Raw genomic sequence first — 20,896 nt, forward strand, 5'->3', positions numbered from 1 at the left:
TTGAAAAGTGGTCATATGGGAGTCAAATGGAACAAAGCAGGATTTAAGAAAAGAGTGCTATATTCTCATATAGTGATTTCATAGCACAGTTAATCGTACCCTTGTTTGTTTGGTCTGTGCATGTGAGTGGTTGCATTGTTGTGGGTGTCGTGGTGTGTTGTTCAGTGTGCGAGCTCGAGGGTGTGTTTGTGCAGCGTTACTGCCCGTGTGATTGAAGGGCAGCGTGTTGCATCGTGTCGCGGCGCATGAGTCCGCCTCAAGGCGACGAGTCGTCCACGTGTCGCTCTGAAGAGTCTCAACTTGCCTCCACCTCCACTCCAGAGTCTTCACTCTATCCCTCCTCTTTCTTTCACTTTTCATCCTTGAAACTAAAGCATTTAGAATCGAACAAAAAGGGGCCTTGGAGTATCTTATCAGATGAAGATGTGAAGTACAACAGCTCACTGTACATGTGGTGAGTCAGTGGGTTCACTTGCACCCTCTGTGTGGCTCTAGTTAAAGGTTAATAATGTGTTGAGGGAAAGAATGTGAAAGAATAAAGAATGTGAGTAAGCTATTAGTCGACATGTGTGTGTTTACACAGCAAGCCTTTCCCAGGTGCTATACGATCCCGAGGATTACAGCGGAGGGGGCTGCAACAGGGAACACACACACACACACACACAAACAGAGCAACACCCCCCTCCTTTAAAGAAAAGAAAGGAGGGGGGAAGAGAGCGTGGGGAGGGAGATAACACATCAGAGGGAGGAAAGGAGAGGTAAGGGGAGTGTGAGTGCAGCAGTCTGCACACACGCTACAAGGACTTGACTACGCAGAGGAGACAGGGAGCCTTCCACTCTGGAATATCCTCTTCAGTGTCTGGTTGTTTCTGGATGAGCTGGTCTGTCCTCTCCTTGACTGTGGACAATGGTTGGACTCTCATCCACTGCTGTGGAGGGTAAGTGTGTGAGGGATGTCTTTGTAGTTCGTTGTACACGGCAAGTCTTTTTTTTTTTTTTTTTTTTTTTTAAATTGAAGAAGGTGAAACATGTAAACGAACAGATGAATATGAATGGACACAGGCTGTATGAACGGGCGACTTGAGGTTGGACACGATGAGGAGATGACGATGACGATGTTTACAGCGTCTGAAATGCAGAGCGCATAAGGAGGGAGTAAAAAACAAGCCGTGCACCTGATTGAGGGCACATGATTCATCATAGCGTGGTTTGTTGGACATGTTAGCACAGGTGCTCAACTCGCTGACATTATTCATCCCCCCTCATCCTGACATGACACACATACCCACCCACCCCCCACCCCCTTTTTTTTTCTTTTTCTCCCTTCACTCCCTTAAAGACTTTGTACAGAAAGTCTGCAAATGCAAGCCTCTTGTAAAGGTCTCAGTCTGCACTGTTAAACAAACGAGTCACTCACAATGCACACAAGCACAATCTGCAGAGTCGGCCACTATTAACAAGGTGAGGAATGTGTCCTGTGTTTAACGGCAATTGTCAGACTAGTGTGAGGAGGTGAAAGTTTGAGTGTGCAGCAGATTCCTGCTCCATGGTGCACTCACTGCACCCATCTGTTGTTCCATTGTAATAATCCGTGATCCTGTTTTTTTGTTCAACATTTAAATGTAAATACACATTTCAGTCAGTTCATCCTCCCTGAAGCTGCAAATATTCCGTCCATACTCTACTGGCTTATATCAAGTCAGAACCACCTTGTTTTTCTGCAGCGTTATGGTCTTATGAAAGCTTGTGTGTAGTTTCCTTCAGGTGCTCGGCTAAAGAAACGTCTTGTCTCGCTCTTGAAGACATCAAAGGCGCATCACGCTCACACACACACACACACACACACACAGGTTAACATCTGAGGCCGAGATTTAAAGGATCATGTGCTGCTCGGGCTGTGCAGTTAGTGTGGTGTCAGTTATGAGGGCACGACCGGAGACTTTAAGGGTGGTCTCATGTGCCTCACACGCCAAATATAATGTAGTAATTCCTCTTTTGCAACTTTTTGGCAACAAATGAAAAACACTGTAATCGTCAGACTGGATAATCAGATCTTCCAGAGGCCGGTCCAAGTGAAATAGTGAAATAGTGTAAGTGTTTTGACGTCAACTCCTTCAAAGTAACGCCTTCATTTCGATGTATTTGATTTAATGCTGACTGGTGTCAATTTTCGGTTTCTCTCGGCTGTGAATGAGTCATGCTGCGGATGAAGTTCTGTCTTCCACTCGATCAGGGGAAGCCCAGTGTGGAGCTACCCAGCCAGAATCGAAACAGCTGGAACCTCTGGCAGAGACGCAGCTCTCAGCAGGCCAAGACTTCCCTCTCTCATGAGTTACCTCTTCATCCACAACCTCCTCTCCCTCATTTCCCACCAAATCCAAATGGGATCTTAAGGAGGACACGTTCCTCGTCCCTCCATGAATAAATTCCGAGTGCCCGCTTCTTGGAGTGCAAGTGTGCTTTTGTGACAATTGACGGAAACCGCAGTAGTAAAGAAGACAAAGAGGTGAAACAGACACACACCTACTGCAGCTTTTGTTGCTCTTTACTGCAGCCTCGGCTGGGCATTGTTCAGCCCATAGGAAGACCCACCTCAGGAAAGTATGTCTGTCTTTAAGGAGTGGGAGTAGTTTCAATGTAGAACAGACATCAATGAAACACACCAGATACATCTTCCAGCCGATCAAGCTGCTCTGCTTGTCAGTGGTCATTACTGTACATGCAACATTTGTGTGTCAGAGTTCAAACATGCACACAAACACAACAGGATGACTTGTGTGCGCCCTTTTTTTTTTTCGATGAGTTTGCTGAAGTTTACTTAAACCAACCCACTAAACACTCACCATCCAAGCATTCTTTCACATTTTTCTGCATGTGGGCACGTCTACGTGGAAGTATTCGGTGTTTGTTTAGCAACAGGTCTTGTTGCCATATGACCGCCTGCTGAACAAAGACTTTTCTGGCTCAGTGGCTGTCCCGTGGCTGACCTCCAGCAAGATGCACGCTTCAGCAGGTCTAATGTGGCTGGACTGCGCAAAGGGAGCGTGGGGGGGGGGGGGGGAGAACGAGATGGAGGGAGTGGGAAGAGATTTTGAGGGGGGAGAGGGAGGCTAGTGTGTCAGTCGTGACTCAGCCAGTTGTCAGTGATTGTCGTGGTTTTAGGATCACTGAGGTGGAGGATGCAAAAATACTGACAGAAAGTGTTTTTTTATTTGTTTGTTGTTTTTTTTTTTAAATAACAGAGGATCAGTAGCATTGGCTTTTGTCTGGCAGAACACGAAGGAATCGAAATCCAGCAGCAGGTTGTGGACCTGTTCTCAGAAGGTTCCAGCAGCTGCAGGATTCAGACGGCTTATTTAATTTCTCTTCTCAAAACAGGGAGTGGAGCAGTCCCACCTCTCAGAGCAACATGTGAGCTGTAGCATATATCCCTGTAAGCCACACAGTGTGAGAGAACCTGCAGAGCCCTGAACAGAGTGTGTATTGCAAGAGGCCGGCCTGTCTGAGCCAGCTCTGGCTTTTGTGATTCTATGACTTAAATCCCCCGACTGTCAGATAAAGATCCGGTCCCGCTGAGCGCCCATAGATTTGGCCTGCTCTGGCCTCTGTTAAGTGGTCCTTCAATAATTCTTGTCAGAGTTTCATATTTCTGCCAGCATCTCAACAGAGTGGTTGATTTACTTTCTCAGCATTCAGAGTGACAGATGATTGAAACTTGGGTTTGTGCCCAGCAGAGAACTGCAAAAAAAAGTAGTCCCAAGTTTCTTAGTGGCTTTTGTGGGGTTCTATGTTCTTGATCCTGTGAGTGTGGATATTTTTGCAGTTTTCCCTTTTTTGTCTGGGTTAATGAGCAATTAGAAAAAGCTATTTCCTGTCACTCTTCTTTTGTTGTTGTTTAGTCTGGTTGGCTGAAGAGAGAGGAGGACAGGAGGACAGCTGTCTGCGTGATAAGGCGGCAGTTGGATGTTACACAAACTGTGAAGCGGAGTGACAGAACGCTAAAGAAAGACAGAGGCAGAGAGCCTCTCTGACGTAAACCTTTGGGTTTGTTTGGACTTGTCAGTCTGACCTTTGCCCTCTCTGATGATATACTGAACCCGTGTCCCTCTGACCTTTGCCCCCCCGTGCAGCCATGGAGGTGTTGGTGAATGAGCTGGGCGCTCTGCTGAAGATGCTGGACCAGGAGACCCTCAGCTCGTCCACGCAGGAGAAGAAGACCTCTGTGTGGAATCTCCTGCAGCAGATTCAACCGTCAGGTCAGAGATATTATTTGAGGCTATCAGAAGGAATTTGGACACACCATGAAAACACTGAAACAAGAATACAGAAAGAAAACAGCGCTCTAGTATCACCTGAATATTTTTCCTACCATGCTGTAAGTGTGCATTGCTTTCCTCCAGGTTCGGGAACGGACTACATTTACATGAACTCATCAGTGTACAGAAATGGAACCAGCTTTGTGGAGTCCCTTTTTGAAACATTTGGTGAGTTTAAGCGCTGAAAAAGTCAAAGTGTCTCCACATCAACTGTTGTCTTTACATAGAGGTTGTACATGTGTGTTCTTTTCTCCTTTAGACTGTGAGATTGGAGATCTAAAGGACGTCACGGATGATCTGAAGGATGGCAAGAACGTTGAAATGGACACGTTAACACAGGCAAGTTGTAAAAATACAGTTGATTTGTGGCATATACTTGTTTCCATAAATATCAGTTAAACATGAGTTATTGTCTTAAATCCTGAGTGGAGGGTTAACACAGTGTGTCAGGGGGTTTATGTTGTTTTATATATGTAACTGCATCCATCTTGTGGAGAATGCAGTCTGTCTTTTCAGCACTTCATTTCCAAATCCAACTTTCCAGAGGACTGTTGTGCCTCGAAATTACTTTGAGAAACAGCAAAGAAAAACAGAGATTTTATTCCACGTCGAGGGGCTTTCCCATGCGCACACATGCTCATCACTCTGCAGCCTGTTGGAAGAGTAAAGGTCTCAGGGTCCGCCCTCAGTCCATGTGTCTAATTTATGGATGTTATTTTAAGAGTTTAATTCTGCTGTCTCTTAGGCGATGTCGTCCGACGGCTGTGAACCAAAACACTCGTTCTTGTGTTTTGGAGGAAATCTGATCCTTGTGTTTGTGCGTCTCATTCAGGAAAACTGCACAGACTCCCCAGCCCAACACTCGGCTGACTCTCCCCCACCTCTGCCCACAACGCCTCCTCCTGAGGAGTACTACGAGGAGGCAGTGCCACTCAGCCCCGGCAAGATGCCAGAGTACATCATCACTCGAGGTCAGCACCTTCCCATTGTGTTGAACTCAGCGCCCTTCATGTCATTCACAATTTAAGAAGCCAGTGCTCAGCATTTAAATCACACGAACATGCAGCTAAAATATAATGTGCAAGTTGTATTAAAGTGCATGTCAGAACATACTGTAAGGACTAATTATTATCTCTTCATCTCTACAGCAAGGCCGAGCCCTCCAAACTCTATCGAAGACGGATATGAAGATGCTGAAAACAACTACCCTCCCACCTGCATTAACTCACACCGCAAAAACTCTTGTGAGTGTCGGGCGGAAATGTTTAAAAAAAAAAAATAGCCTTCAACTTCCTTTAACATGTTATAGAAGATATTTGATCTTCTCTTCGCCCCCGCTCTTACAGACAATGACTCGGATGCCCTGAGCAGTTCCTACGAGTCCTACGAGGAGGACGAGGAAGAGCGAAGCCCGGGCGTGCGACTTACGCACCAGTGGCCCTCCGATGAGAGCTCCATGCCTCCTGCCAGAGACTGTCGCATCTGTGCCTTCCTGCTGCGCAAGAAGCGTTTTGGCCAATGGGCGAAACAACTCACCGTCATAAGGGAGAACAGACTTCAGGTGAGAATCTGTTCAAGTCTTCAGCACGGCATGCAATCATGCATTCAGACTACATGAGCAGCACATTGTAGCCTGAGCTTACTGCTGTTTGTCCACTTTTATATGCAGTGCTATAAGAGTTCGAAGGACACATGCCCCTATGTGGACCTGCTGCTGCCACAGTGCACGGTGGTCTATGCACCCAAAGACAGCAAGAGGAAGCACCATGAACTCCGCTTCACCTTACCTAACGGAGATGCCCTGGTGCTGGCAGTACAAAGCAAGGAACAGGCCCACAGATGGCTCAGGGTAAATCTCACCATAATATAAGGTGCCGCCTTTTAACACAGGCTGTCATCTATCAGTGTCGAATGACATGTTTAATGTCTCCACAGGTTGTCAGAGAGGTGAGCGGTCACAGCGCTGGGCCTGACGAGTCTGCGTCTCCTGTCACTCAGAGAAAAACCGAACTTGACAAAGTAAGTGCAGAAGAGAAGATGTTGTTTCTTCAAGTCTGTTTTTTTTTTTTTTTTTTTTTTTTTTTTTCAACGTCTCAGACATAATGTGGAGTCACAGCCGTGGTGAGGAAAAGCACTGATTGAGTTGTCAGCATCAGTTTTCCCAAACATGTGTTTTAGTTCCTCACAGTTCACAGTGATTGCTTTATTTGGCTCGCAGGACAAAGATGAGATCCGCATTGTATTTGGGTGGTAGGACAGCGTCGGTAGTGGTGGTGATGGTGGTGAGTCAGTGTTGGCACATGCACATCCTCTTTAAATGTTACCACCCTGTCAGAACATAAACTAACTAAGACCCTGTCATCAGTGGAAGCACAGGGTGATGAGAGAGTTTAAGGACGAAAATGGCAGAGAAACAGGAGTTCAAAGTTATAACATGTACTCGAAGAGAAGAATCCAAAAGGCATTAAAAAACAAACAAAAAACACAGTCTCATCCAATGTTATGTATCTCATATTTAAAGCTGCTAAAGAAGATAGAGACAGAGTGTGAAGCTGTGTTTATGTGCTTCCTCCTCAGAGGTTGTCTGCTGAGAGAAACACATCGGATTCAGACAGTGTGGGCGTGTCCACTGGCGAGAACTGCAGAGAAAACGGTGAGACAGAAGCCTACACAGTCTAAAATCAACGCTGCCGCTAACACTTACCAGCTTCTGTTCAGCTGCTGCCCTCTCACCGCCTTCATCACAGAATACGCTCTATATTCATCAAGCCTTCTTTACCGCCATTAACGAGGGATAAATGATCGAGACAGACAAAAGGGTTTTTTTGTTTAACACTCACACTCGAAAACAGCTGTCTGATTTTAGAATTCAGAATTATTTTTATTTTTATTTTTATTTTATTTTTTTCATTTTTTTTTTTTTTCCTCTTATTGTTGTTATTGCCTTTTTTTCCTTTTAAAATGTCTTTGCATTTGTGTGTAAAGTACAAAATAAATAATTGATCACAAAAAAAGAATCGACTGATGAGTGTTGTAGGTATAAGATTTATAGATTTAATTACCTTGAAGGAAAACTTTGGTTGATGTGAGTCACCCATATTTTGTCTTTTGTTTTGTTTTGTCAACACTGCTTTCCTAAATATCTGACTAAGTTGTGATTATTTCAATGACGAGGGACTCGATCAAGTCGTTTGAAGAATACATGTTAGATCAGGTCACACTAAAGATCAAGGCTTCTTATGACAACTGTGTTTCCTCCAGATACATATTATTAATATGTATATACCGTAAATTCCGGACTATTGAGCGCACCTGGATATAAGCCGCACCGGCTAAAAATAAGTTAAAAAAAATATTTGTACATATATAAGCCGCACTTGATTATAAGCCGCAGGTGTCCACGTTATAACAGAGCTATTTGCACAGAAAGATGTCACATAAAAACATTTTAACTTTTAATTAAATACGTACTACCGGTAACATCCGCAAATACGAAGCCTAGTGGAAATCCTTGATCGAACAGTGTCTGTAACACGGCTGATGAAAAAGATTACCGTAATACATTTCACAAGAAAAAGTCCATCCATTCACTGACTCGGAATGACTCTCACTTCCTCAGTCTCTTTTTCGTTGTCGCTGTCAGTGTCATCTTAACGTGCAGCAGCTCTGTTAGCTTCTTTGACAGCCAGGTCGATCGCCTTTAACTTGAAAGCTGCATCATATGTATTTCTCCGTGTGTTTTCCATCATGAGGGTGCGTGCATGAAGCGCAAAATGACTGATATTAAGATCCGATGTGACGAAGTCAAATGTTTTTGCGGCAGAAGCTCATTGTCCCCCATAAAAAATCCATGCATTAGCCGCACCACAGTAGAAGCCGCAGTGCTCGAAGTGTGAGAAAAAAGTAGCAGCTTATAGTCCGGAATTTACGGTAATTAATGCGATTCACTGATAAAGACCCTCATGAGATGCTGATGTTTGCTCTGGATCAAGTTGTCTAGATGTCGTTGAGTTATAGTATTGTCTCTGAAATTTTGTTATTTTTCTTCGATTAGAGTTGTTGGTATAATGGTGATCATGATTTAGCTGCATGTTGTATCATTACTGAATTTCACTCATCTAAGACCAAATATGAATAAATAATTTTTTTTTTGTAGGAAAGGTGAAACGGGGAGCTCTCGCTGCTGGCCGTAAAATCACACGCATCATCAGCTTTTCTAAGAAGAAGTTCCCTCGTCCGGGAGATCCCCGGACATCCTTCAGCGATCCTCGACAAGGTCAGAACCAACTTCACCACCTCTCCGCACGATTCCAAGTTTTCGAACGCCCTCATTCTTCTCTTCCTTCATCACCGCGCAGGATACCTGTCTGTGTTGGTGAATCAGGTGTGGAGGGAACAGTGGTGTTGTGTGTGCAGAGGTTCCCTGCACTTCTATCACGACAAAGGAGACCCTCGTACCTGTGTGCCTTCACTTCCTCTCCACGGCTGTGAAGTGGTCCCCGGCCTGGGACCAAAACATCCATTTGCCTTTAGAATCCTACGGAACTGCACAGAGTTGGCTGCACTGGAGGTACTTTACATTACAGCTGCAGTAACCAGTCATTTCACTATGTTTCAGCTTGCTCTTTGGGATACAGCTTGTCCTGCTGCTTTGTGAAAATACATTTTTCAAAGAAAATGCACTCTGAATGTTTTAGGCTAGCAGCTCTGTGGAGCTCGGAAGGTGGCTTGGCGTCCTATTGGCGGAGACGGGCTCCACCACAGACCCAGAGTCTCTGCATTACGACTATGTTGACGTGGAAACCATCGCTAACATCCGCGATGCTGCGAGGCATTCCTTCCTGTGAGTGAGACAGAGACGGGGGGAGCAGGAATATTTGAACAGGGTCAGAGCGAGGCCACTGACCAATGCAATGATGTTAGGACCTCACACAGATTTCCTTTCCCCTTCTTTCCTCTGATCCTAGATGGGTCACATCCTCCAGCGGTACCTCCACAGACTCCAGAACATATGACGAGGTCCCTAATGAGGACATGCAGGTGGGTCACATGTGCTCAGACTCACACACAAACACACACTTTCTCAGTTTAGTAAACCCTAAAGTCATGCTTAACTTTGGTGTGACACGATTAAAAGGCTGCATGTGTGTGTGTGTGTGCAGCTGTTGGGGCCTCTCATATATGACATATTAGTCAGCAGACAGAAAGTGCTCTGTTACATGTCTGTCAATGACAGCTTTTTGTAGCACAGAGGGGGAAAAAAGCAGTGTGGGCATGAGGGAGGGAAAAAATACAAAAAAAAGAAGAAAAAAAAAGCGATCAACTGGTGACAGGAAGGGGAGAGGTCATGGTGATTTTACAGCCAGTAAACACCTCTCTTAACCCCTCTGACGTCCTCTTAAACATAAACCTCTCATCACCTGTAGCTACAAACACACACGCCTCAATGGTCTCACAACCAATACATATGGAGATTAGTGTACTGGATATCAAATACATTAAAAAATCTCTCTCTCTCTCTCTCTCTCTCTCTCTCTCTCTCTCTCTCTCTCTCTCTCTCTCTGTCTCTGTCTCTGTCTCTCTCTGTCCCTCTCTCTCTGTCTCTGTCTCTGTCTCTGTCGTCATCCTTATTTTGCACATGTGTCATGCTCCCCTCCTCTCTGCTCCACCCAGTCAGGGGAGAACCACAGACAGCAGTCTGGGACTCAAGTGAAGCGACGCTCAAGTTTCTCCAGCAGCGACTCTGACAGAATCAAGCCTTTAGTCTCCCTCAAACGCACAGGCTCAAGTAAGTGTATGTCAAAGTAATGTGCTCAAGACCTGGTGAGTCTTCTCTCATGAAATGTACTTGAGGATTAATTAATTACTTGAATACAGGAATGGTACTGAGAACAATCTCTCTTGCTTTGGTTCCCTGTTTATAGACAACAAAGTGACGGTGATCACTCGGTTTATTACAAAGCATCACATTTGACCACTCATTCAATGATGTATACGTTTGAACCATCAAAGAATATAATGAAGGTTTTTATAAGGGATCATTTATTGACAGTTTTCCCCAGAGTTGTCATAGTTGTAGTGATTTAAAAAACAAGACTTTATTCTTCACATGTGCAGTTTGGACATATTGCTGCGTTATTGTAGTATGTTGTTATCCATAGTGTTTCAATACACAAAGAAAGATCTGTAAACAGCTGCACAAATGTAGTCCAAACTATTCATGAAGTCATCCGTAACAAACACGTTGAGATGTAAAGTTGGACCACATTTTTCAAGAAAGTTTCGATACATACTCAGAGGAGAGCTAATAGAAATAGAAGACAAAGGTTTTATCACTTTCATAGCTGAGATCTTGTTCCACTGCAGCACAGACTTTTTTATAAATCCTCACAGTGGTCATGTAATGTAAGCTTTTATCTGACTCGATATTTCCTTTTCCCCCCTCTTCTCTTAAACATCTTCATACTTTACGATACCTTCCCTCTCCACTCGACTCTCCCATTTGTTCCATCCTTTCAGCTTGTGAATGACATACAAATGAATAAGATGAGCGTCCTGAGTTTAGGAAAGGGATATCGGTGTGGCCGGCCGTCTCTGTGCTTTCCAATTGGCTGTTTCACTGGCCGGCACTGGGAAGTTCTGGCACATCAAAGAAGCAGCGCTCTCCTGGGCTCAGAGTCTCAGGATGTAACCTGAGATTTATTGGACATTTGCATTAGATCCGCTGTCATGCATCCTGATCCATCACTCTGCAGGAGCTGTGTGTGTGTGTGTGTGTGTGTGTGTGTGTGTGTGTGTGTGTGTGTGTGTGTGTGTGTGTGTGTGTGTGTGTGTGTGTGTGTGTGTGTGTGTGTGTGTGTGTGTGTGTGTGTGTGTGTGTGTGTGTGTGTGTGTGTGTGTGTGTGTGTGTGTGTGTGTGATTGTGATAATCTTCTGTGCATGCATTGTATCACTGTATCTTCTAAAATTTTATTGGAATCACAAAAAGGACACATTTATTTGCAGATCTCCACTGTAAGTCCTAATAGAGGCGTTGTACTCTTCACATTATGGTAGATGACAGGGTGAAATATGACCATGAGATGTGCTGTCTCCTTCCCATAACCTCTGAACGTTTGGCCCCTCACCTCTGCGCCTCTCTGACATCTACACCCAGACGCCAACCAGTACGGACGGTATGGGAAAACACGAGCAGAAGAGGACGCCAAGCGTTACCTGAAAGAGAAAGAGGAGCTGGAAAGAGAGAGGGATGGGATACGAAATGCACTTGTGACCCTGCGACAGGAGAAGAGAGAGCTGAAGGAAGAGCTGAAAGTGGCCACTGGTGAGACGATACAAAACAAAGAAGAGGCTGCACATATTCTTGTTAATATGGTGTAACAAGTAAACAGCAGCGGTACAAACATCTGATAATGTAAACTGATCTGGATAAAAATCAGTCAGTAAGTTTGCCCTGTATGGTTGAGTATATTTCACTTTAACCACAATGCGTGCATGTCAGATGTGTCCCTGTTCTGTTTCTGACCCTCCACTGGGACCTCCATTATTAGAGGTCCATGTGAGAACAGAAATCCCCTACAGGGATTTTAATAGTTTTTTTTTTTTTTTTATATAATTTAATCAGAATATGTCTGTGAAAATTCCCTTTAGGTCTTGTTAATTTCCTGTCGTATTCAGATATCCTTCAAGTAAGAGAGAATTCAGAACAAATACTCATCTGAAGCACCTCTGTTTATTATTTGGTGCTTTATATGTTCAGTATTTTGAAGTGGAAATGCGTGAAATATTTTCCTCTGAGATGTAGTTTCACAAAAATATGATTCATCAAATTCAGCACCCAAAACGGCCCGTACAGTTAATACAGTACTTGGGTTTATTGTTTCAGAGCAGGCTGATTTTTCAGACTCGGAAGGACGTTTATCCATTCACTAAATCTAATTTTCTAAAACGTGTCTTATTTTGTTGCATGTTTTCCTGTGTGGCTGTGGAGCAGAAAGGAGGAAGCCCTGCCTGAACAAGCGTCTTTCCCAGCTGGAAGAAGCCTGCAAAGCTAAAGAAGCAGAGAGGGTGGACCTCGAGCTGCGGCTTTCCCAGGTCCAAGAAAACCTCAAAAAGAGCCTTGCTGGTGGAGCGCTGGGTGCAGCTGTTGATGCAAAGCCACCTTTGGTATACACGTTGATTACGTTGAAAGATGTTTACTTATACTTGCATACAAATGATTCAATTACTTTATTATGTATTTTGTTTATTTTGTCAGGGACAATGTACAGCCACTTAACTGTACCAGAGTTAGCTTTAAGCTAATTTCTATCTGTCGTTTCTGGGCAAGAGGCTGACTCAATAAGTCACTGTTAAGAAATAACACTAAAAACATCTTCACAACAAAATACCTCTATACAACAGCATTAAATTCATCAACAGTGAAATTCACATATGATATCCAAACAGTAATTGGCTAGCATCACTAAACTTTACAAACTACACATTAGCCTCAAGTTCCTCCACAGTGGCATTCACTTCTTCTGCTTGCGTAGGGCTCCTGCAAAAAGAAACAGAACATCTACAGTGAGTCTTTACCAGTGAACTGTTCCATCGAGATGCGGAGAAGACCTCCATCTGTTTACGCTTCTTCAGGAACTGTCATGCAGAAGGCAAAGGTAACTAAATAAGGGTGCAAGGTGCAAAATAATTCACTCTTGTGTAAAATGTAGCACCTGTTATATGTCACTGTATTTTGAATAGTTTTGATCTAATGGGTTAATCCACAATAGTTAACCTAGGTCACACCATTAACTCTGTATGATTTAGCAAGGTAATACATAACACAGAAGTTAAACATGTTTCTAAATCTCTTCCATGTTTTTTTTTTCATTTTCTACAGGAGTGGGAGTCAAAGAAAGGAACTTAAGAGTATTCTCTTGAAAAGGACTGAAAGAAGAATGAATAGAAGTCGGAAAGTGACTATTGTGACACTCAATCCTTCTAAGAGGCTTTGTACTCTTCACCCCCCCCCCCCCCCCCCCCAATTCAATGTAGCTGTTGGATGTGGAGTCTACATCTTAATAGCAATGAGAAAAGCAACTGCAATTAAAGAAATTGGCCACCAGGTGGAGGCACATGTCAATAAATATTTACTCTTGTTTCCTAAAAAGGAATGCTTGAAATGTAGGGAATACATCACTGTGCATTTCTTAGTATGTTTAATGTCTTTAGGGACAGAGATTCAAAATGTGGCAATCAAAAAAGAGAGAAGCAGATTTTGACTTATGGAAGACAGACACAAGAAAAGTATATGGAACAGCATAGTGAATGATAGGTAATGGATATGCAACAAATGAGTGTGCTCTCATTTGGTGTTGCATATGGTGAAATGTGTATTTGATGAAGTCTAAGTAATGTGATGTTAATGGACAATGAGAGGAAAGAAGCAGTGAGCCACAATGTGCCTTTTATATGTGATATTTTTCTTGCCTGTACATAGTGATCCATGACTACTGTTCTGTATGTCTTTGACTTCACACTCAAAACAAGTAACAACTCATTTTAGATGTTAAGTAACTAACAAAGTGGTGCTATTAAATGACCTGAACAAATGTTTTTTTTTTCTTTACTATATGTCATTTTCGTTTTTCGCCGAACCCATGGTTGACTTTTGCACTTTACTGTTCTCCACGAAAGGAGAAAAATAAACGCCTTTCATTCTCAAATCTTCCACCTTATAATCTTTTATTACAATGCAGACATTAGATTTCTTCATTGAAATTCAACACATCCAGACTTGTTTAATTCTTTGAATTTCACAAAAAAAATCTTGTAAAAAAAAAATTGTGATTCTGTAAAAACAACATATGAGAGCCAAATAATGAGTAACGGAATGAAGGCATTTAATGCAGTACAGTTTCGTGTGATGCAGCTCAGGCAGCCTTTTGTTTCAAAGTCATCCTCATGTTAAGTACATGTAGTGAATTGTCTCTAAGTAGACTAGAGACTTTGTATCATTGTTTTTACATGCTAATGTGATATCAGCAGTGGCTCAGTTTAATACACAAGAAATTCAGATTTTTAATTGAACTGCTTGAGTAGCTCTATCTTATGATTTCATACATGAGATTTTAAAATGGTTGTTTTGATCAGCTTGGATCCAGGCAGTGGTGACTAGTATTGGGTCTCAAATGAGGAGGTAGAGCAGCTTCAGGATGGTGAAATTAACAATGCAGCAGCTTGAGTCCAGCACTCAGAAGAAGAGGTAGTAAAGCCAGTAGAGAATATTGACAAACAGGAATGCCGTGGGGAAAACGGTGCGAGCGTGGCGATCGATGTTGTGTGGATTTTCCACGGTGAAGATGGACGCAGCCCTACGTGATGAACTCTTCAGTGATGCCAGGGTGCAGCCTCGTCGCTGAGTCTTCTCTTTTAACGCATCATTGATCTTGGTGTCACTGTTGGCCGACTGCTCAGTGGGCTCCTCTGCAGTTGAGCGTCTCTCCACAGACTGGTTTGGTTGGGTGGAGGTGACGACAGGGATCGAGCCATTCCCGTTGGATTCGTTTAACTCCTTCAGAAGCTCCTGGGGAAAAAAAACGCATCAAGCTTAGCATTCTGTTATCTTTGATCAAGAAATGTTCACTAACACAATAACTTGTAATAATTGTCCTCCTTACCCTGTATAGGTCCTCTATGGTCTGGTTCTGCATGGTGTAAAAGTGGGCGCAAGCGTACTCCAGCAGAGCGCCGAAGATGAAGGTGAAGCAGATTCCAAGATAAACATCGATGGCCTTGATGAAGCAGTTGGCGTTAGGTAGAGAAGTGCGAGCGCCCATCATAAGTGTGGTCATTGTCAGAACTGTTGTCACTCCTAGAAAACATGTCACAGTGTTGTTACTATCATTTTCAGACGTGGATGAATCTCTCCTTCACTTACTGGGTGTCACTTCAAGTGTAGATATGTGTCGTCCAGACCCTCCTAACTTCCGTCATCCTAACCTCCTAACATCCGATACTTTGTCATCCCAGTAGCAGAACATTCTGTCCTTTTGCTCTTTGACCTAACAGGCAAGTATCAGTAAATCAAATAGTCAACTGTGTTTCAATTTTGAGAAATCATTCAGGTTATGGCCTCATTTTCAATATGCAGAAGTACAAATACAGAAAAATAAGCAAAGAAAGCAGAGTATAGTTACATCCATAGGTGGGTGTCATCAGACACTAGGGTACTGATTTTGAGAGACCCTTTAAATATCATGACCACCAGCGATATAATTGAGTTTTGTCTGTGTTCATATTCATTTCAAATCGAGGTTTAAAGTGCTTGTTTGATTAGTTCAGTAGTTAACGGTACAGTGTCTGCAAAACAATACAGAATGGTGTCATCAGCATAAAGATGAGCATTACAGTTTGTGAATAGTGAATGTTAAAAAGAAAAGGGACCCAGTACAGTACTTAATGAAACTCCCCTTGATAGTGAGTTATATACCTGGTAATAATTTCTCCAGAGGGTCAGTCATGTTGAAGTGCTTAAGTTTAAGGATTATATCAACGTATTCTCACACATGTAGAAGAGTGGTCAGCTGCTTAGTTTACAGCTGACTGCCTCTGTTAGTAATCAGTCAACACAAGAGTGATGACTAAGAAGAGGTTGGTTTAGCAATGAGTGCATTTATTATTAATTTATGATATCTCTTTAGGGATTTCTATGATGATCAGTCGTGGTGACACTCAAGTCTACAAACATCACAGTCAGGAAAATGCAGCAAGAGACCCATTACTGACCGATGCAGGTCCTGGCTGGAACAGAGGACTGGCTGATCCAGAAAGAAACCCAGGAGAGAACCACCAGCAGAATGGAGGGAACATACGTCTCCAGAATGAAGAACAGGACGTTTCTGCGCAGCGCAAAATGCAGCACCAGCTTCGGGTACTGTCCTGAGTGGAGACACAACGAAAAGGCAAGGCTTCTTTGGGAGAATTTAAAGAGGAGAAAATGGTTTCAGTGCTACACGTGAAGTATCCATACTGTACCTGTTTCATACACAGCCTCTGACACTGTTGTGTAGTAGCTCTCTACACTGTACTGAGCCAGCCGCAGCGTATCCAGACCCTTTACTGAATCATTCCCTCTGGTCCAATAAAACACCACATCCTGCAGGTTATAGCCCCCTGACCGCACACACACACACACACACACACACACACACACACACACACACAAGGTTTTATAATTAAGGTTTGATGAATTTGATTGTCCAGGGTAAAAACACATCATACTCACTACACTGATGATGATGATGATGATGAAGAAAATGGAGATGATGATGAAATAATTGGCTGTATCCTTTAACACGCTTGATGGAGGTTTTACGGAGATGCTGGTGGAGCGCGCATGTACTCACAGCTCTCCAGCTGCAAGGTGCACACCTGTCTGTCCATGGGGTACTTAGTCAGGTCCATGTTGCAGGCGATCGTAGCTGTGATGCTGTTGCGAAGTAAGAGATCATGAGAAAACTTCACAAGACCTCCGCTGAAACACTTGTTCAGGCTTTGATTTAAAATAAGATCATTAAACATTCATCACCACAAAGAAGCCTCCCAGTGAGAGCAAACACAAGACCAAGGAATCATATTGATGTCAGCATTAGTGGTATTTGTCTTCATGCATCGGTTATGTTGAATTTATATTGGGATTCAATAAAATCCCTGTATGTGTTGAAGTTGTAGTAAAATATGCACATTCGGCACACAAACAATGACCACACAAATCTTTTTCTCCATGTTACCACGTATTCAATGGAGCGTCATAAAAAAAGGAATATAAAGTCAGTCCCCCTGCTAAGGAAAAATAAGAACATTTCTACACAACACTGCTCTTTCTGACCCTAAATGAAGACGTCCAGACCAGTCACAATAAAAGTCTGCAGCAGGGTGACGTGACAGATTAAAAGTCAAGACACATTCTTGTTCTGGCCAAGGGGGGAATCTGCCAATCTTCACTAACACAATCTGAACTATTCAAGGAGCACATGAAATACAGAAAACAGGGTTGCCTTCCCTTCAGTTATATGACTGAGTGATGATACATCATGGATTTCTTTCTTTTTTTAGTAGTTCCCAAGGCCAATTTACGGTTGATTACCACGAAAATGAAGAAAACAGCATATTAAGATGACGAAAGATAGGAGAAGATGTTTTCTCTTCTTTTTTTTTGTTAATTTATCTTCCTTCAGCTCAATTTCCTCACAAATGCTCTGTTTGCTTTTCTTCACATATTCAGGTGCCTCAAATGTCAGTAAATGTCAATTCAATACTGCCTAAGCGTTTAAAGAATATAATGTACCGGAGAGCGTAGAGAACAGTTCCATTGCTGAAGATGCGAATGAGTCGGTTTTCGACCGTGACGTCATGCAGGAAGGAGCGCTTGGAGTCCGGGATGAAGGTGTCAGGGATCCAGAGCAGTGAGACAAGGCGCCCATCCACACTGACGCTCTCATTCCCTGGAAACACCAGTCGAGAATCTCGCCACCTCTGACGGAGGAAGATGGTGGCAGTGTAGTCCTGAAAAGATGATAAGAATAGAAAATCAGGCCTTGATTTAACACAATATTTCAACATGTTGGCACATTCAAAAAACAGGATAAAGAGTGTGATACCATATTGATTTCAGAGATGGCATCAATGCTGGCGATGTCCAGGCTCATTCCAATCTCAACAGGACCCTCTGTCAAAGGGCAGGGTTGGAAATGATTTACATTTCATGTCGGGCATACTCAAACAAAGTCAAAATGTTACTTTTAGCCTGGGCGTGAAATCAATAAATCTTTTATTACCGTTGAAATTGGGTCTGAGGTAGCGGTTGTATCCTTTCATGAGCTTCTGAATGGTTGGCAGAAGCTGAGAGTCGTTCCATTCCCCCCAGTGTGGACTTGTAAACATATAAGCACTGGTGACAGTGACAAGAATGGAAAAGAAAAGTGAACCAGTAGGAAGGAAATGGGCCATAAAAAATTGCACTTCAATCAATATAAATGTCAATATGAGTTATGTTGTTAACCCTTAACTTGTGTTTTCCACCTCAGGCTGGCTCTTACCCCTGCGTGAAGGTCCAGCAGAGGATCAGGAGAGTCTGCAGGTGGGTCGACATGGTGGGATCTGCAAGTAGGGGTCAGCAGCTGTGCTCAGGGAATTGTGAAAAATAAAAACAAAAAGTCCACAAATCATCTTCCCCGCACGCAGACATTTTATAGGCTAACACTGTTTCTCCATTAGGTGGCAGCGCCTACATGAACGTGATCTCAACCTCAGGGGAAAGCAGACATTCTCGCCCTCCTTTGATGTCATCAAACTCAGCTTCCCACCAGCCCTCAAACTTGCAAAAGGCAGCAGCTGCGTCTATCGATCTTCCTTGTTTCATGAATACATTAGTTGCTGCTCCATTTTGCTGACACTCGCACATTTTAGAGCACAGTAAAGACCAACAAGAGTGTGGAGAAAGCCATGATAAAAGCTTGTTTCAGATTTTTTCTGTGCACATAGGTGTGTTTCATTGTCTGTCACCTGTTGATTTATGTGGCACCTAACTCATGGTTTATTCACAAAGCCTTCCTGAGAACTAATCCAGTCTCTAAATCACAAAGGATTCCCCTGTTGTAACACTTGTTCTTCCCTCTTTTTCTCCTTCTGCTCATCAGTCTCTGTCATCAATGCACCCAGACCCTCCTCCCTCTATATGTATTAATTAATTTCATCCAAATAAACTAAATCCAACGTGTTTTTGCTTCCACCTGTTCACAAAGCAATACAAAAGACACTACACCAGTAGCCGGAGTCTTTGCAAATGCCCATTGCATATGCAATGTATTATTCACACAGCACTGTCACTATGAATATAGACGCATATGAGCACTATTGATTTTCCTTTCTAATGGCTAATAAATCACAATTTAAGGGCAACAGATGTAATTAGGTCCTACTTGTTTTTCCACATATTGTGTTTGTTGATGATTAATTGCTGCCACCATGTTTTCCTTTTTTAATCACTAGGCTGAACTGCACTATTATCTTATTTAGTCGTGTAAATATTACTCTTTGCTAATCTGTTTATTTTTGTCTGTCGTTGATATTTAACGTTATACCTTTGTACAAAGAGAGAGCACAGTTGACTGAAGTTAAATTCCTTGTGTTAAGCACATCTGACCAATAACGCTGAACTCTCTCAATAGTTATTTGGATGAATTTAGCCTCTAACGTCAACGCTTGCATGCTTACAAGTTGTGTGTGATTATATAAAAACATGTAGGTAAATAGTAGTATATCTTGTTGTTTTTGTCTCTTCATGCACATCCACTTGTTTTATTTTTTACATTTAAACTATTTTCCCTATCAATAAAAGACATTTTCATTCCAGTTTTTTTTTCTTTTCTTCTTATCACTGCTCTCCTTCTCCTACCTGTTTCCGTCTTCAGCTTTTCTTTTTCCTCTGGTCACTCCTCTTCTCTTTCCACTCTCTCCTTTGTTTCCTCCCCCACGCTTCCTCCTCTTTCTCCGTCCCAGATGTTGTGTGAGTGGCTGAGATTGTTTTTTTTCCCTCCGAGGTTATTGATGATTTTATCCCTGTATTTCTTCTATTTAACAGTAAACCACACTTCTCTTATTAAGTTCTGGTGTGTGGTCTTCTGTTGGTTTGTGGTCTGTGCATCTCCCTCCGTCTCTCTGCACAGCTGTATTCATCTCCCCACAGAGCAACCCCCCACCTCCCTCCCTCCCTCACTTTTCTCCCTCTCTCTCCATCCCTGCTTCTCATTTGAGCTGCATCTCTCCCCTCTTTGCTCACTGCCTTCCATCCTCCACACACATACACAAATCACACCTACATACGTATGCACACACAAAAATACATATCGACTTTGATACCCCATATCACTTGTTTTCCAATTCTCATTCTTCTCCTCCCACTCCTTTTTCTTCAAGCCCCTAATCTCCATCTGCTTCTATCTTTTGCAATTTACACCGACACCACACTGCCTCCTGGGCTCCCATGTCTCGTTGTTTCATGCCCTCTCCATCCTCACCTCCATCTCTGTTCCTTTGCATCAATGTCTCAATCCAAGTTAGTTTCCTCTCAACTCTGTCTCCATCTTCACTTCCACAGAACACAGTTGGGCTTCAATGAGATAAAAAGACTTATTTCAACTTCTCCTTTTGTCTGACATAAAACTTGACTTCTGCAGCTCACGAGTTAAGATGTATACGCATGTAACCTTTTCTATGATAGCTGCTGATGTCCCTGTTTTGGTTGTTTAAATAAGCTGAAGTTCCTTTTTCTGACTTTATTGTGGAGAAAGATCAAGAAGAGCAAAAACAAGAGAAAAAGAGAATAGTACTAGAAATGAGAGAGGAAGTATCAATAAGCATTTATTTCTGAATGAGTAAGTGTGTGTGCATCTAGTTATGGTAAAGGGGCTTTTTGTAGGGGGTGGGTGGGGATGAGGATAATGGGTTGGTAGCTGGTATAAGGCTTTCAGGCAGAAGCTTGACTGCTCATAATATTGTGGACAGAGTGAATGTGAATGGTGAACTGATGTTTTCTT

General features: G+C 42.9%; 2 protein-coding genes across 3 annotated transcripts; one reads left to right on the top strand and one right to left on the bottom strand.

Annotated features, from left to right (window-relative positions):
* The first annotated feature begins 744 nt into the window (after positions 1 to 744).
* Positions 745 to 14,023, top strand: afap1l1a (actin filament associated protein 1-like 1a). Its single transcript, XM_079352226.1, has 19 exons — positions 745 to 938; positions 4,131 to 4,256; positions 4,401 to 4,484; positions 4,576 to 4,655; positions 5,149 to 5,287; positions 5,465 to 5,560; positions 5,663 to 5,877; positions 5,986 to 6,165; positions 6,252 to 6,335; positions 6,894 to 6,969; positions 8,473 to 8,592; positions 8,675 to 8,886; positions 9,014 to 9,159; positions 9,284 to 9,356; positions 9,990 to 10,104; positions 11,473 to 11,640; positions 12,310 to 12,482; positions 12,851 to 12,973; positions 13,198 to 14,023. Exons 1-19 carry the CDS (start codon positions 908 to 910, stop codon positions 13,222 to 13,224), a joined length of 2,268 nt encoding a protein of 755 aa, XP_079208352.1. The 5' UTR covers positions 745 to 907; the 3' UTR covers positions 13,225 to 14,023.
* A 73-nt stretch (positions 14,024 to 14,096) lies between these two features.
* Positions 14,097 to 20,018, bottom strand: gabrp (gamma-aminobutyric acid type A receptor subunit pi). Of its 2 annotated transcripts, none has more exons than XM_079352225.1 (10): positions 19,756 to 20,018; positions 18,398 to 18,458; positions 18,137 to 18,249; positions 17,960 to 18,027; positions 17,647 to 17,864; positions 16,706 to 16,788; positions 16,335 to 16,472; positions 16,086 to 16,238; positions 14,978 to 15,171; positions 14,097 to 14,883 (listed from the first exon to the last, which is right to left on the bottom strand). In XM_079352225.1, the coding sequence occupies exons 2-10, from the start codon at positions 18,448 to 18,450 to the stop codon at positions 14,551 to 14,553; spliced, it is 1,353 nt and encodes a 450-aa protein (XP_079208351.1). In that variant the 5' UTR covers positions 18,451 to 18,458; positions 19,756 to 20,018; the 3' UTR covers positions 14,097 to 14,550. The 2 variants fall into 2 exon arrangements, with proteins under 2 accessions (XP_079208351.1, XP_079208350.1); XM_079352224.1 differs by having other exon boundaries at positions 18,398 to 18,478.
* Positions 20,019 to 20,896: the final 878 nt, after the last annotated feature.

The sequence above is a fragment of the Symphodus melops genome (assembly GCF_947650265.1).
Source record: "Symphodus melops genome assembly, chromosome: 9".
NCBI classification, from domain to species: Eukaryota; Metazoa; Chordata; class Actinopteri; order Labriformes; family Labridae; genus Symphodus; species Symphodus melops.